The 12,720-nt window shown below is 36.1% G+C and overlaps 1 protein-coding gene across 2 annotated transcripts in view; it reads left to right on the top strand.

The window, feature by feature from the left end:
* Positions 1 to 809: 809 nt before the first annotated feature.
* LOC146001644 (uncharacterized) overlaps positions 810 to 12,720 on the top strand; it is a 197,027-nt gene continuing 185,116 nt past the window's right edge. Inside the window, exon 1 of one of the 2 annotated variants that reach the window (XM_083139229.1) lies at positions 810 to 867. In XM_083139229.1, coding sequence (XP_082995355.1) covers positions 832 to 867 — 36 coding nt within the window. In that variant the 5' untranslated portion in view covers positions 810 to 831. The remainder of the gene's footprint in view (positions 868 to 12,720) is intronic. The other variant, XM_083139234.1, reaches the window with a different exon arrangement.

The following is a 12,720-nucleotide window of genomic DNA, read 5'->3' on the forward strand; positions in this document are numbered from 1 at the left end:
CATCGTTAGGAAATTGGGGAGCTATGAGTGAGTAGTGTAGTCCGGTCACGGACATCTCCTATAACGGCTGGGGGTTCGATGTGCTGACCCCACGTCACCCCATTACTGGTTGAAGATCTCCACATCTCTAGGTAGGATTTTGGGATGGAGACTGGCAGTCGGCCAAGGCCCTTCGAGGCATTTAGAGCCACGGGTTTTTATTATTATTATAGAAGTTAATAACAAAATTTAATGACTATATGCATTTCAGTCAAGTTATTGTTGCGCTGGAAATTCATTTATCAAGTGGATCGAGAAGAAAATTCTCTCCAAGGAGAATATAATAATAGTAATAATAATAATAGTAATGATAATACATTTGGAATAAAATTGGTTTATTTCAATTAGTTTATAACAGTAATAATCATAAGCATGATAATTATTATTGTTATTAATATTACTGTTTAAATTTTATTGTTGGCCTGACCACCCCTATCAAGAATTCAGCTTCCTTGTAATCCACGCGCACGTCGCCTACTAAATCAAGAGATTATTATTATTATTATTGGTTTGGATATATACGTGGACCTGTTCATAAGCCAACTAATTGACCGTCAAGCATTCTGTAGCAAAATCCTTGAGTCGACTATTCTATTCAACTGCTCGGTCACGGCTAACTTTATTACATTTATTTCAGACAGTTTGCATTATACTGTCACGTAAGATTTCTCAAAATATGGTCAACTGAAGTGAATCAATGCCATTGAACATAGGATTACTTTTACAAAAAATAATAAAAGTGGAACATGAATTTAGGTTACAAGCTGAGACGAGAGTGGTGAATGAAGGAAGATGTCTGACCTCTTTCGTTCTTCGCCAGACGTCGCGGTAAGCAGACTCGTTCTTGTTGCTCTTTCTTTCCCGAAGGAAAAGCCTCGGTCTCGTTTAGATTATCTCAATAATAAATATATAAGAAGTGTTTAAAGACATTTAGTAATAGGACTTAAAAACGAAAGTTTTAGAAAATTAAAAATCTTTAAATAAAAAGTAAATCAAGCTGCATATTAAAGAAATTTTGATTATAACGAATTCTAAAAATAATTTACACTACGATTTACCAAACACTTGAACAACACAAGGCTTTCGGACAGTATAGGTCTCGATTATACAGACGGCTGTCACTCTCGGTCTTGTCTTCATTTTACATTGTGCTCGGTTTCAGCCAAAGTGGCACAAAAGCGAAGTAGAATAAATCAAAATAATCATAATAATAATAAATTTTATACCAACGTCCGATCTTCCTTTAAAAATTTCTGACGACGCCCATGCTTTAATTCTATTGTTCTAGTCAACAGTCGAAGACAATCGATATATGTAAAACCTCGAATGACGTGTCTGCCTGCCAGTGAGAAAGAAAGAAAACAGCATTATACCTGCTTACCACTATCTAAGATACAGTTTTATTAGTAGTGCAAGTCCCTGCATTCAACGACTAGTTAAAAAATAATTGAAGTTACTTATTGTATTTTGGATGATACGTCCTTCATATCTTCACATTAATGATTGTTATTAATTATCTGGATTATTTTTTTAAAAATGTTATTTCTCGTAAGTTCCATTGGCAATATGTACAAATACAGGAAAATAATTTATCTTATGGAAATGGCTATTTCAACAGTCACTCACCCAGGCTCGAACCTGGATCCCAAGTGGCGAGAGCGTTGCACCACAGCTCTGCACCCTGTCCATGAGGGTCCCCTTATTGAGAAGTACTTATTATTTGATTACAAATCCCGCAGGAAGAGTAGATTATCTTTGGTAACGACCACTATATAAGTTATATTTTCTGGAGTTCTTTGTTCCAATCAGTATATTAGGACACTACAGTAAATGCAAAGACAATATTTTCAACAATAAGACATTAAATACTCATTTATTATTATACAAATTTTCATTGCAGATTATTGTAAGAACTGATAATAACCAGCATTACACAATAAACGCAGTTTGAACTTTTCTTTATATAAAAGCGACAAAAATAACATTCTCATGTTCACATTAGTTTTTTAGGTGGTAAATATCTAGATTTTTGGTCAACTAATCATGTGTATTTGAAAGTATCAATGTCAGCTATTAACTAATAAGTTCTGAAAAGTTTGAAGTTGTTTGTTGCGGAACCTGAATCAACTGCCCTTATCCTCCACCCCCCCCCCCCTACTATAGGGTTGTTTCTGGATGATAATTACAATATTATATTCTACTTTAATATTATTATGAAGTACTTAACCTTGTGAAGGAAAGCCAATCTCCAGGGCGGAGTGGGTAGCGCAGCGAATCCAGGCCTGGTTGGGGATGTGTTTTCTTGTGAGTGTCCCTTCATGAATTTAATCATATCATCAATTCATCCTCATCTTCGCGATTAGCCAAAACTGACACAAAAGCGAAGTAAAATAAACCAGCTCAATCAATTTGTGGAGGAAAGAAATTCTGTCCTTTATTTTCTTAGGACTTTGGTATCCACAGAGTGTTTCAAATTGCCACAAACCAGTGGCGGATCCAGAAGTTACAGTTGGGAGGGGCGAATTTCATTCGAATGCCTCACCTCACCGAGCCTCAATTCTAGCATACACTTACACTGCTATATATAAACAACATATTATACTGTAAACAGGAACGAAGCTGGTTTTTGTGTTCTAGAAGATAGAGAATTCCTTTGCAAAAATAGAGGTCGAGGACGAGGACTGGAGTAGGTGGTTATTATTGTATCATAATTCCTCTTGACTTCCTATTGCCACAATGTAAACTGAATGAGCAGATATGAGAAATATAGTGAATGCGCAGAGAACACAAAAGTCGATTCCCTCAAGGGGTCTTAGTTCGATTTCATTTTGAAGCATATTGCAGAGTGATTCAATACAAATTTAAACTGTAGTGTCAGTTCCGATTAGCTTATCTTGATCATAAAGTTGACTTATTTTATAAATATTCTCGAGCCTTTTAAATTTGGTGATAAAAGGCGGAACATCTGAGTCTCAAAAATATCAGGTATAATATCATATCCAAGAACTGGCAGTTGGGAAGGGAGATCGCTCCCATCGCCCTCCCGGTGGATGCGCCTGCCACAAACAACAGAGTGTAAAAGTTATCTAAACCACCCCGATCCCCAAAGATCGTTGCTTTGTTTGAAGGACATTCACTATCAGTGTATTTTTGTTGCGAGTCAAGCGTCGTATACCGCGCACTTTTCTTGGGGACCAATCGAAGGGCGTCTGGGACAAGCAGGAAGTCATCCCAGAATAGCCTTGCCGTTGCCATTGTGTGAAGTCGTCTGTGGCCACTGGCCAGAATAGTTTGTCTGCTGAGTGGGTATTTGAAAGTGGAGATAAGAAAGCTGCATTCGAAGGTAAGTAAGTTCAATAACGTTTTCAATATTTTTACACTGTAAGTTTTCTTTATATATTCTCAGATTGTCGTATCCGCAATGCTTAGACCAAAATGTGTTTCACATTTCGAAATAATGACAGTACACGGTGAGAGGACACTGTTTAGCATGCAGTGTGAGTCCTTTCAATATTCCTCGTCCGAGGATTGACATTCGTAATGGTTTGATTTGATATGATTGATTTGTTTTATTTTACTTCGCGGTTTGTGCCTCTTGGCTAATTTTGAGAAGATGGGGATGAGTGATGGAATAATGAAATTGATGAATGTAGATTTACAAACAACCATGCCAGCGGTATTCGACCCTGGGACCCCTGGCGTCGCAGCTCGACGTGCTAAGACATTCGTCATGGTGTCCCTAAAGTTACTCTGCCATCTTTGAGCCCCGTAACCTGGAGCCTACCTTTGAGGGGGAAGAATGAAACCTAAGGCTTAACTTTGGGAGATATGGGGAAGAGTCACGAAACATTTTCCATCTCATAAAAATAGCGTCTAGAGATTATTTCCTAAATAACTAGCGAAATCACAAATATTACTCTTTATTACTTTGCTCCTCAGGTCGCCTAACTTGAAGATTTTAACAAATGTGAAAATTTTGGGGGTCCTTGTCCCCGCCAATTTACGCCTATGGTTTCGGAGACTGAGAAATCATGGTTTAAGTTCGTTTCCGTTCTTCCCACTCCCATTTTCGGAGAGAAATAACTGGAAAACTATAAGGATAAAAATAAAATTTCAAGTGCACAAACGAAATTCTATCCAAGAAGTTGCTTGATTTTTCTTTTTCCATGATGGGGAGCTTTTAGTTGTTTAGTTTAGTTATTTCAATGGTACAAACGTAATATTTTTGTCCTCTACTTTATAGTTGGGGGCGAGGGGACTTCAAATTTTATTTTACTCTCAAACCGTTACGGTACTACAATCGAAAAAATGCGCTGGGATAAAACTGTAGGGGTTACCTGAAGTCCCCCCCCCCCCCCAAGTTCAATTTGTGAATGCTCGAACGCTGTAATGTTGCAAACGAAAGTAAATGCGATACAATCAGGTACAAACGAAGGATAATCTTATGACATACTTTAAACAGAATATGTGTATGTTTGGGGCGACAACGTTACAAAGGTTGACTGTACTATAATTATCACTGCTACTAGGATTCTCTATAATCTTTATTTCTTTCTCCGTTTTTCACATGTTTCAATTTTTCTCTGCTCTCTTGGTTCCTCTGTTTCCATTTCCGTTATTCTTCTTTACCTTCTCTCGCTTTCCTTCTACGCTTCCTTCTCTCTTTCCCATTTCCTTCTTCTATTTCTGTTCTCTGTCATTTGCTGTCAATGTATCTTTCGGTCTCTTTCACCTTCTCTCTTTGTGTTCTGTCCTTGTGTGATTCTCGCTGTGCTGTAAGCAATCCTAATTTTTAACTGTTGGCTATTTGCGTTACGAGGAAATGGGCCAAAAATATTTCGTGGTGGGCTAGAGCCCCCTCTGGTGTCGACTATTCTGACAGCGACTGACACCTTCGTGATGTTCCTAAAGTCGTAAAGTAACTTGTTGCACACAATTCATAATCTTTCGTTATTGGCTGTCGGAACGTACCCCAGAGGGATTTGTAATTGATTTTTAAGTATAGAGGCCAAAATAATGCAGTGGGATACTGTGGGACGTAAAGTTAATTTGCAAGGGAAATATTATTTACAAAACAGGCTTTTGTAAGAGTTTATAAGATTTGTAAGCTGCTGCTTAAACTCATTTCATTCATTCGTTGTAGTCGATTGCGTCTAATATCACAATTTTTTAAAGGAAACAAGGCACATTGTAAACAAGGGCGTGAAAGTTAAATATACATTGACATTAATTTTCGGGAGCAATGATCGCCTTCCCACATTCAGACGCTGATATTCGTGAGGTTTTGTGTAGTGTGCGTCCATAGTATCTTCTAATTTTCGGTCCTTGGGGGATTCTAAACATTAACAATTTAAGTTAAGGAAACTTACAATTTCAAGCAGCAGCTAGAATTTCATTTAGAGTGTTGTCTTGGATTTCTTTTACGCACAAATATGGTTGTATATCATAAAATTTTAAGCATTATTTTAATTTTCAACTCCTTTTCAGGAATGTGCCATGCATAGAGAGCAGTGAATACGGATAATGCCCACAAACACACTTGCCTTAATTCCAACCTACATCACTGAGAGCAGTTTTTCAAGGATCCTGCATGGGTTGGGTTTACACAGATACGCAATGTAAGTCGAGTAGCTCAAATCTAATTTTGTTCTTTTTTCAAGGGAATTTATTATTCATTATTTTCATAAGTTTTAAGCTGTAGGAATTTGAAATGACAGAGGTATCTTAGGAAGTAAGCTTATATGTTGAGATGGGAGGACCAGTGGCGACCACTATATGTACCCAGGTGTAGCGCACGCTAGAGGTGGTCAACTAGTATTGAACATTTAGTCAACATAGTGAGTATGAAAAGAAAATTAAAGTGTCAAAAGTACATGCATACTTAAATACATGTATCAAGGAGTCCGAGGTTCGATACTCAGTAGTGGCTCATAGTGGTTCAGATCTCACTTTGAACTTTAGGTCCAGTCCCGATTAGCCTTTCTGTGCATAAAGTGGACTTAAAAAGAAATTCAAACAACAAATTTGGAAATAGGAAAGGGTGGATGGGTGTCTCATAGCTTCGGTTATTTCTGTTTCAAAGGGAGTGTTCGCCACTGGGAAGGACAGTACTAATAGTTATACATAGTGTAGGCTGGAGTGTAAAACTTTGTTGTGACTGTCTTAAGAAGTATTTTGAAATTGATATGGCATACTAATTACACAATGTGTACAGCGAGATGTTAAAATATTACCAGGCAAGTTGTTCATAATTTTCAATATTTTTTGACGTCCCATGTGTATTTAAGGAATTGAACTGCATTGAACTTTTCCTGGAAATATTTATGCATCTCACTCGTTACATACCTTTCCTAATATCTTTGTTACACAATTAATTTCATGGAGGATCAGTGAAAAAAAATATGGTTGACTAGACCACACAGCAAATATACTTCTGTGTCAGCATGTTTAAGTTCTGAGAATCGATTGCTGCTTGTGTACAATTTAGTGTTCTTGTGGATGTGGGATGAAGTAAGTGATTCATACATTTTATTTGTTTTCCCTTTTCAACTTGCAAAGTGAGGGTCTGTGATGCTACATTTATTGGCTATCAGTTACCCTGTAAAAGCCTACATACACATTTTGTCTTTGGAAATTAAATTCATTTTGAGAAGTTATGTAGAAGAAAGCAAACAGATAAAGAAATTAATTCTTATTTGAAAAGTATCTAAACTTTAATCATTCTGGGTTTCTTTCATTCAATCTTCCACTGTATGTATAGACATTCCTTAGGAAAATTAAAATTGCTGCGGGGATCCAAGTGATACTAACTTTGCATAACTTTTATATGTTAAATCTGCATGAATGCTTCAAATAGTCTTCCATCTATTAACAAATGTAGTTGTACAATAAACTGTTGCATTGAAGAAGTTAAATTTTTGCTACTATCAAGATTAATCTAATATAAATTTATTCCTTATTTCAGACATTGAATGCTGTTTAACTAAAATAACCACCTCTGATGTTTGAAGATGATCCTGATTTTGTAAATGGAAAGGTAAGTAAATAAATCAATTAACCTGTATGTAATCTGAAAATGTCAGAATCACATAAACAGAACTAGGAACGTAAAATATAATGCTGCGTGTGCGAACCATACATACACACCTTTCATTTTGTAATTAACAATCTTTGGATATTCATTTCCAAAATGCACTTTAGCATGTTCTCTCTAATATACAAATTATAATCTTTATGTATTTCTTTCGTAGCCTACTAAACTTTCAACAGAACTTTATTTCTGCTACTTGAAAACATAATCATATCCATGCTTTTATTTTTGGAGGGTTGAACCTTCATATAGCTATGTCCTGTTTCTATAGAAAATATTTCTAAAATTGTCAAGGGTATGTGTAACTTGTCTGTTGGGTGAAGGGATTGAATGAGGCATCAACTCACTTCTCCTTCTGGCACTGTCCCTGTTACATGCTGGTATAATGTACAGAATAAATAAAATCTTTTTGCCTTTTCGCTACAAGATGTTTACACACACACACTTTGACAGGACAGAACTACAGGGTGCGAAATCACTGAAAACTAGTGGGGGGAAGAAAGTTCTTAATCTACAATCCCCCCTCCCCCACATATGTGTATTATTAAAAGTAAAAATAAATTACTCAATTAAAAATATATTATTATTACTATTATTATTAATTACATAAAGGAAATTAATTTATTACTTTTACACATATCAGATATTGTAAAGCAGCCAACTAATTCCTTTAGTAACTTGGTTAAATATGTTATAAATTATGAATTAGTTGAAGTGCTTTTATTATGTGTAAGTTTTTGTTTTGTTTGTGCTTCATGTTAATATAAATCAATTAGATTTCATAGTTATAATTTTCTTGCATTCTTGTTTTACTTTAATTGTGCGTATTGGTGTAGATTTGTTAATGATCTCTTGAGAGAGAAAGCATTCAATACTCACAACTACACTAATTTGTGTGTGTTTTCGGTATTATTCTTAGTACAGTATATTTTAAATTAAAATAATTGCTTATCTTTCGTTTGTTATAACAAAAAATCTAACTAACTAACTCTCTAGCCTTCGTAAACCCGAAGGTTCATGGCTGCAGCAACACAGGCCTTCCATCTGTCCCTATCTTGAGCAAGATCTATATACTCTTTTCCATCTCTACCGATTTCCTTTAGGTCCATCTCAACGTTGTCCCTCCATCTTCGTCTTGGCCTTCCTACAGGTCTCTTACCATCAGGTTTCCCAACAAGAATCCTGTAAACTTCTCTTTCCTCTCCCATTCGTGCCACATGGCCTGCCCACCTAAGTCTTCTTGATTTAATTATTCTAATAATATCTGGACATGAATACAAATTTGGTACTTCTAAATTATGTAACCTTCTCCACTCACCTGTCTCCTCATCCCTTTTAGGTCCAAAGATTTTCCTAAGGATCTTATTTTCAAATACTCTCAATTTATGTTCCTCTCTCAATGTAAGGGACCAAGTTTCACACCCATATAATACTATAGGCAAAATTACTGTTTTGTATATTTTAACTTTTAGTTTCTTAGATATTAAACGAGAAGACAACAGTTTATGAAGAGAGAAGTAACATGCATTTCCTGAATTAACCCTACTTTTTATTTCCTCTTTAATATAATTTTCATTTGTTAATATTACTCCTAAGTATTTGAATTTGGAAACTGGTTCAAACGAGTTGTTATCAATAATTAGATTTTGATTATTACCTAACACTTGGTTTCGGCCTGTAAGCATATATTTAGTTTTCTCTTTGTTAACTTCCAAACCTATCTCTTTAGCAGTTTTGAAAAATATTTTAGCATTATTCTTAATTGTATTTATATCATCCCCTAATAAGTCTACATAATCTGCATATGCTAATAACTGAGTCATACCATTTAATTTTAGTCCTTCGTTAGTTTCTTTTACCTTCCTAACAGCATATTCTAAGGCAAAATTAAAGAGCAATGGAGATAATGCATCTCCTTGTTTTAACCCATCATGAATTGTAAATTTGTCAGACACATTAATATCCACACGAATTTTACTTTCTGTTTCACTGGTGCATACTTTTATCATACTAACAAGCTTCTTAGGTATTCCAAACTCTACTAATATATTATATAATTTATCTCTTTTGACCGAATCATATGTTTTTTTGAAATCAATGAATAGCTGATGGACATTTTGATTATATTCCCACTTTTTTTTCAAGTGTCTGTCTGATGTGAAAAATTTGATCTGTAGTTGATCTGTTACGTTTAAATCCACATTGATAATCACCTATAATTTCATTAGCATAGGGGGTTAGTCTTGTTAAAATAATGTTAGATAATATTTTATATGTTGTTGAGAGTAGAGAAATCCCACGGTAATTATTGCATTTCATTTTATCTCCATTTTTAAACACAGGAACAATTATGGATTCTTTCCACTGTTGAGGGATTTCTTCTTTATTCCATATTAAACAAATTAATTTATGAATTTGACATATTAACGAATTTCCACCATATTTAATTAACTCAGCTGTTATTAAATCAATGCCAGGTGCTTTGTTATTCTTTAGCCTTTTAATAGCATCTTTAACTTCAGTCAAGTTAGGTTCTGGAACTAAAGGTTCTGCTGTGTGTACTTCATTTACTTCTGATTTATCTCCTACATGAACATTTAAAAGGTCATTAAAGTAGTTCTTCCATCTATTTAGAATATCACTTGGGTCAGCTAGAAAAATAAAAAATCTTCCCCCCGGAAATTTTTGGTGGGGGGATTTTTGAGGCCAAGATTGTTGGTGGGGGAAAAATCAAATTACCGGTAGTGGAACTTAAAAAATTTGATGGTAACGTGAAGAACTGGTTACCCTTCTGGAGCCAATTCAAACGAATTGACAAGGACGGGCGCATTGATAATTGTGATAAATTTCAATACCTTGTACAGGCTACCGTACCGGGTTCAAAAGCGCGTCAGTTTGTAGAAAGTTTTTCCCTCAGTAACGAAAACTATCCAAAGGTCATTGAAGAACGGAAGTCACGTTTCGGCCGTGATGATGTGTTAGTGGAAGTTTACGTTCGTGAACTTTTGAAGTTGGTGTTACACAACTTAAATGGTGACCGTAAGTTGGATCTGGCTGTTCTTTATGATAAAATGGAATCACAGTTACGAGCATTAAGTACGTTAGGAGTAAATCCAGACAAGTGTGCTGCAATGTTATACCCTCTTGTTGAGTCATGTTTACCAGAAGAATTTTTACGAGTGTGGCAGAGAAGTGCTGCAAATTCCACAGATTCTAAATTGGAGAGTCGTCTGGAAGAAATAATGTTTTTCCTGAAGAAAGAAGTGGAAAATGAAGAAAAAATAGCACTTGCTGTATCTGGGTTTGATCTGAAGTGAAAGAAGGAACGTAGTAGTCGTACTGAATCTATACCCACGGCAGCTGAATTGATTAATTGCAAAGGGGATTCTTCAAAGTGTCTATTTTGTGGTGATTCGCATGTTAGTGAGGAGTGTGTGAAGGCACGCAGTTGGTCCTTTGCGGAAAAAGCTAAGATGCTTAGGGAAAAGAGGTTGTGTTAAAGATGTTTGAAAAAAAGGCCACCTTAGTCGAAACTGTAGGGTAAAATTAAAATGCAGGATTTGCAAGGGGCAGCATGTTGAAGTGATGTACTCTGGTTAAAGGACTAAGCAGGGAACAGACTTTCCAGGGAAGCTGACTAAGTTACAGACGGTTGTTGAAAATTCCTTGACGAATAATGAACATGTTGAAACGTTTCTGCAAACATTAGTTGTAAAAATAAGAGGACAAAGTGCTGAAAAATATGTAAGAGCAATCATTGATACTGGTTCGCAACGATCCTACAGTTGTACATCTACAGCAAAGTAAATTAATTATGAGGTTGTAAAAAGGGAAAATGTCACACATGCACTTTTTGGTGGCATTCTTTCTGCACCATATGAACATAATTGCTATCGTGTCAGACTGACTAGCATCCGAGGTGATTATGTTTGCAATTTTGAAGCCATGGATCAGCCTAATATTTGTGACAGTGTAACATCTGTTACTGAAGGTCCTTGGTTAGCAGAGTTGAAACGGATAGATTTAGAAATTTCCGATAGAGAAAATGGTCCAGTGGAAGTTTTAATTGATGCTGATATAGCTGGTAAAATTTTCACTGGCAAGAAGTTTTCTCTAAAATGTGGATTGGTAGCAATGGAAACACTGCTTGGTTGGATACTAATGGGCACAGTTACTGCACATGAAAGTCATAGAGTTTCATCCATGATTGCAGCTTCAATGTTCTGTAAGGAAGCCTCGGTTGCAGACTTATGGAAATTAGATGTTCTTGGTATTAATGATCCTGGAGAAAATAAGTCCAAAATTGAAGCTCAAGAGGCAGTGATGGATTAATTTGAACGAACTCTGACGATTAAAGAAGAAGGAAGGTATGAGGTAAAAATGCCATGGGTGGAGGGACACCCACAACTTCCTAGTAATTTAGAAATGTGTAAAAGAAGACTGGATACACTTGTTGAAAAACTGAAGAAAGATGACTGTTATGAAGAATATTGTCAGGTTTTCAATGACTGGCTAGAAGAAGGCATCGTCGAGGAGGTTTCATCTGAAGAGATAGACACAAGGGACACTATTTACCTCATAGACATGTTGTAAAATTGAACAGCGAGACCACCAGGATATGCCCTGTGTTTGATGCTTCTGCAAGAGAAAAGGGGTATCACTCGTTGAACCAGTGTTTAGAGAAAGGCATTAATTTGATTGAAATAATTCCTTCAATTCTGACACGTTTTCGGTTACGCAAATTGGGAGTCGTCTCAGATATAAGGAAGGCTTTCTGCAGATTAGTTTATGTAAAAGCGACCGTGATTTCTTGAGATTTCTTTGGATAGATGAGAAAGGTGACATAAAGGTTTATCGTCACAAGCGAGTTGTTTTTGGTGTAAGTTGTAGCCCATTTTTATTGTGTGTAGTAATTGAACACCATCTGAAGCATGCTCTGAAAAAATGTAATGAAGAGAATTGCAGCTATTCCAAGGATATCATTGCACGACTGTTGCAGAGTTTTTACGTAGATAATTGTGTTACTAGTGTGAACAATGAAGAGGAACTCCACCAGTTTATTGAATAAGCTAATCATTTGATGGCAGAAGCGAAATTTGAACTGCGAGGGTGGGAGTATACCTCACTAGGAAACTTGTCGGAAGATAACAGAGTATCTGTATTAGGCTTGGTATGGGAAACAAGAACAGATAATTTGGAATTGAGACCAGAATGTTTCCAAAGAATGATGTTTCAAGTTGTCTCCAAAAGAGTTATTTTGTCAACTGCCAACAGAATATTTGACCCTATTGGAATTACCTCTCCAGTGACATTGTATCCGAAGATCCTTCTTCAAGAAACATGGTTGTTAAAATTGAGTTGGGATGAAGAAGTGCTCGAAGAAATGGGAAGAAAATTGAGACAGTGGTTGAAGAATTACATTATTTGAAAGGGCTTGTATTTCCTAGGTGGATTGCTGAAGGCTCGGAAGATTGAAGTTTGAATATGTTCTGTGATGCTAGTGAAAAGGCATATGCAGCTGTAGCATTCTTGAGAACTATTGCTAAGGGACAAGTCAAGGTGCAATTAGTACAAGCTAAATCAAGGGGAGC

The sequence above is a fragment of the Lepisma saccharinum genome, chromosome 17 (genome assembly GCF_977018435.1).
Source record: "Lepisma saccharinum chromosome 17, izLepSacc3.1, whole genome shotgun sequence".
Lineage (NCBI taxonomy): Eukaryota > Metazoa > Arthropoda > Insecta > Zygentoma > Lepismatidae > Lepisma > Lepisma saccharinum.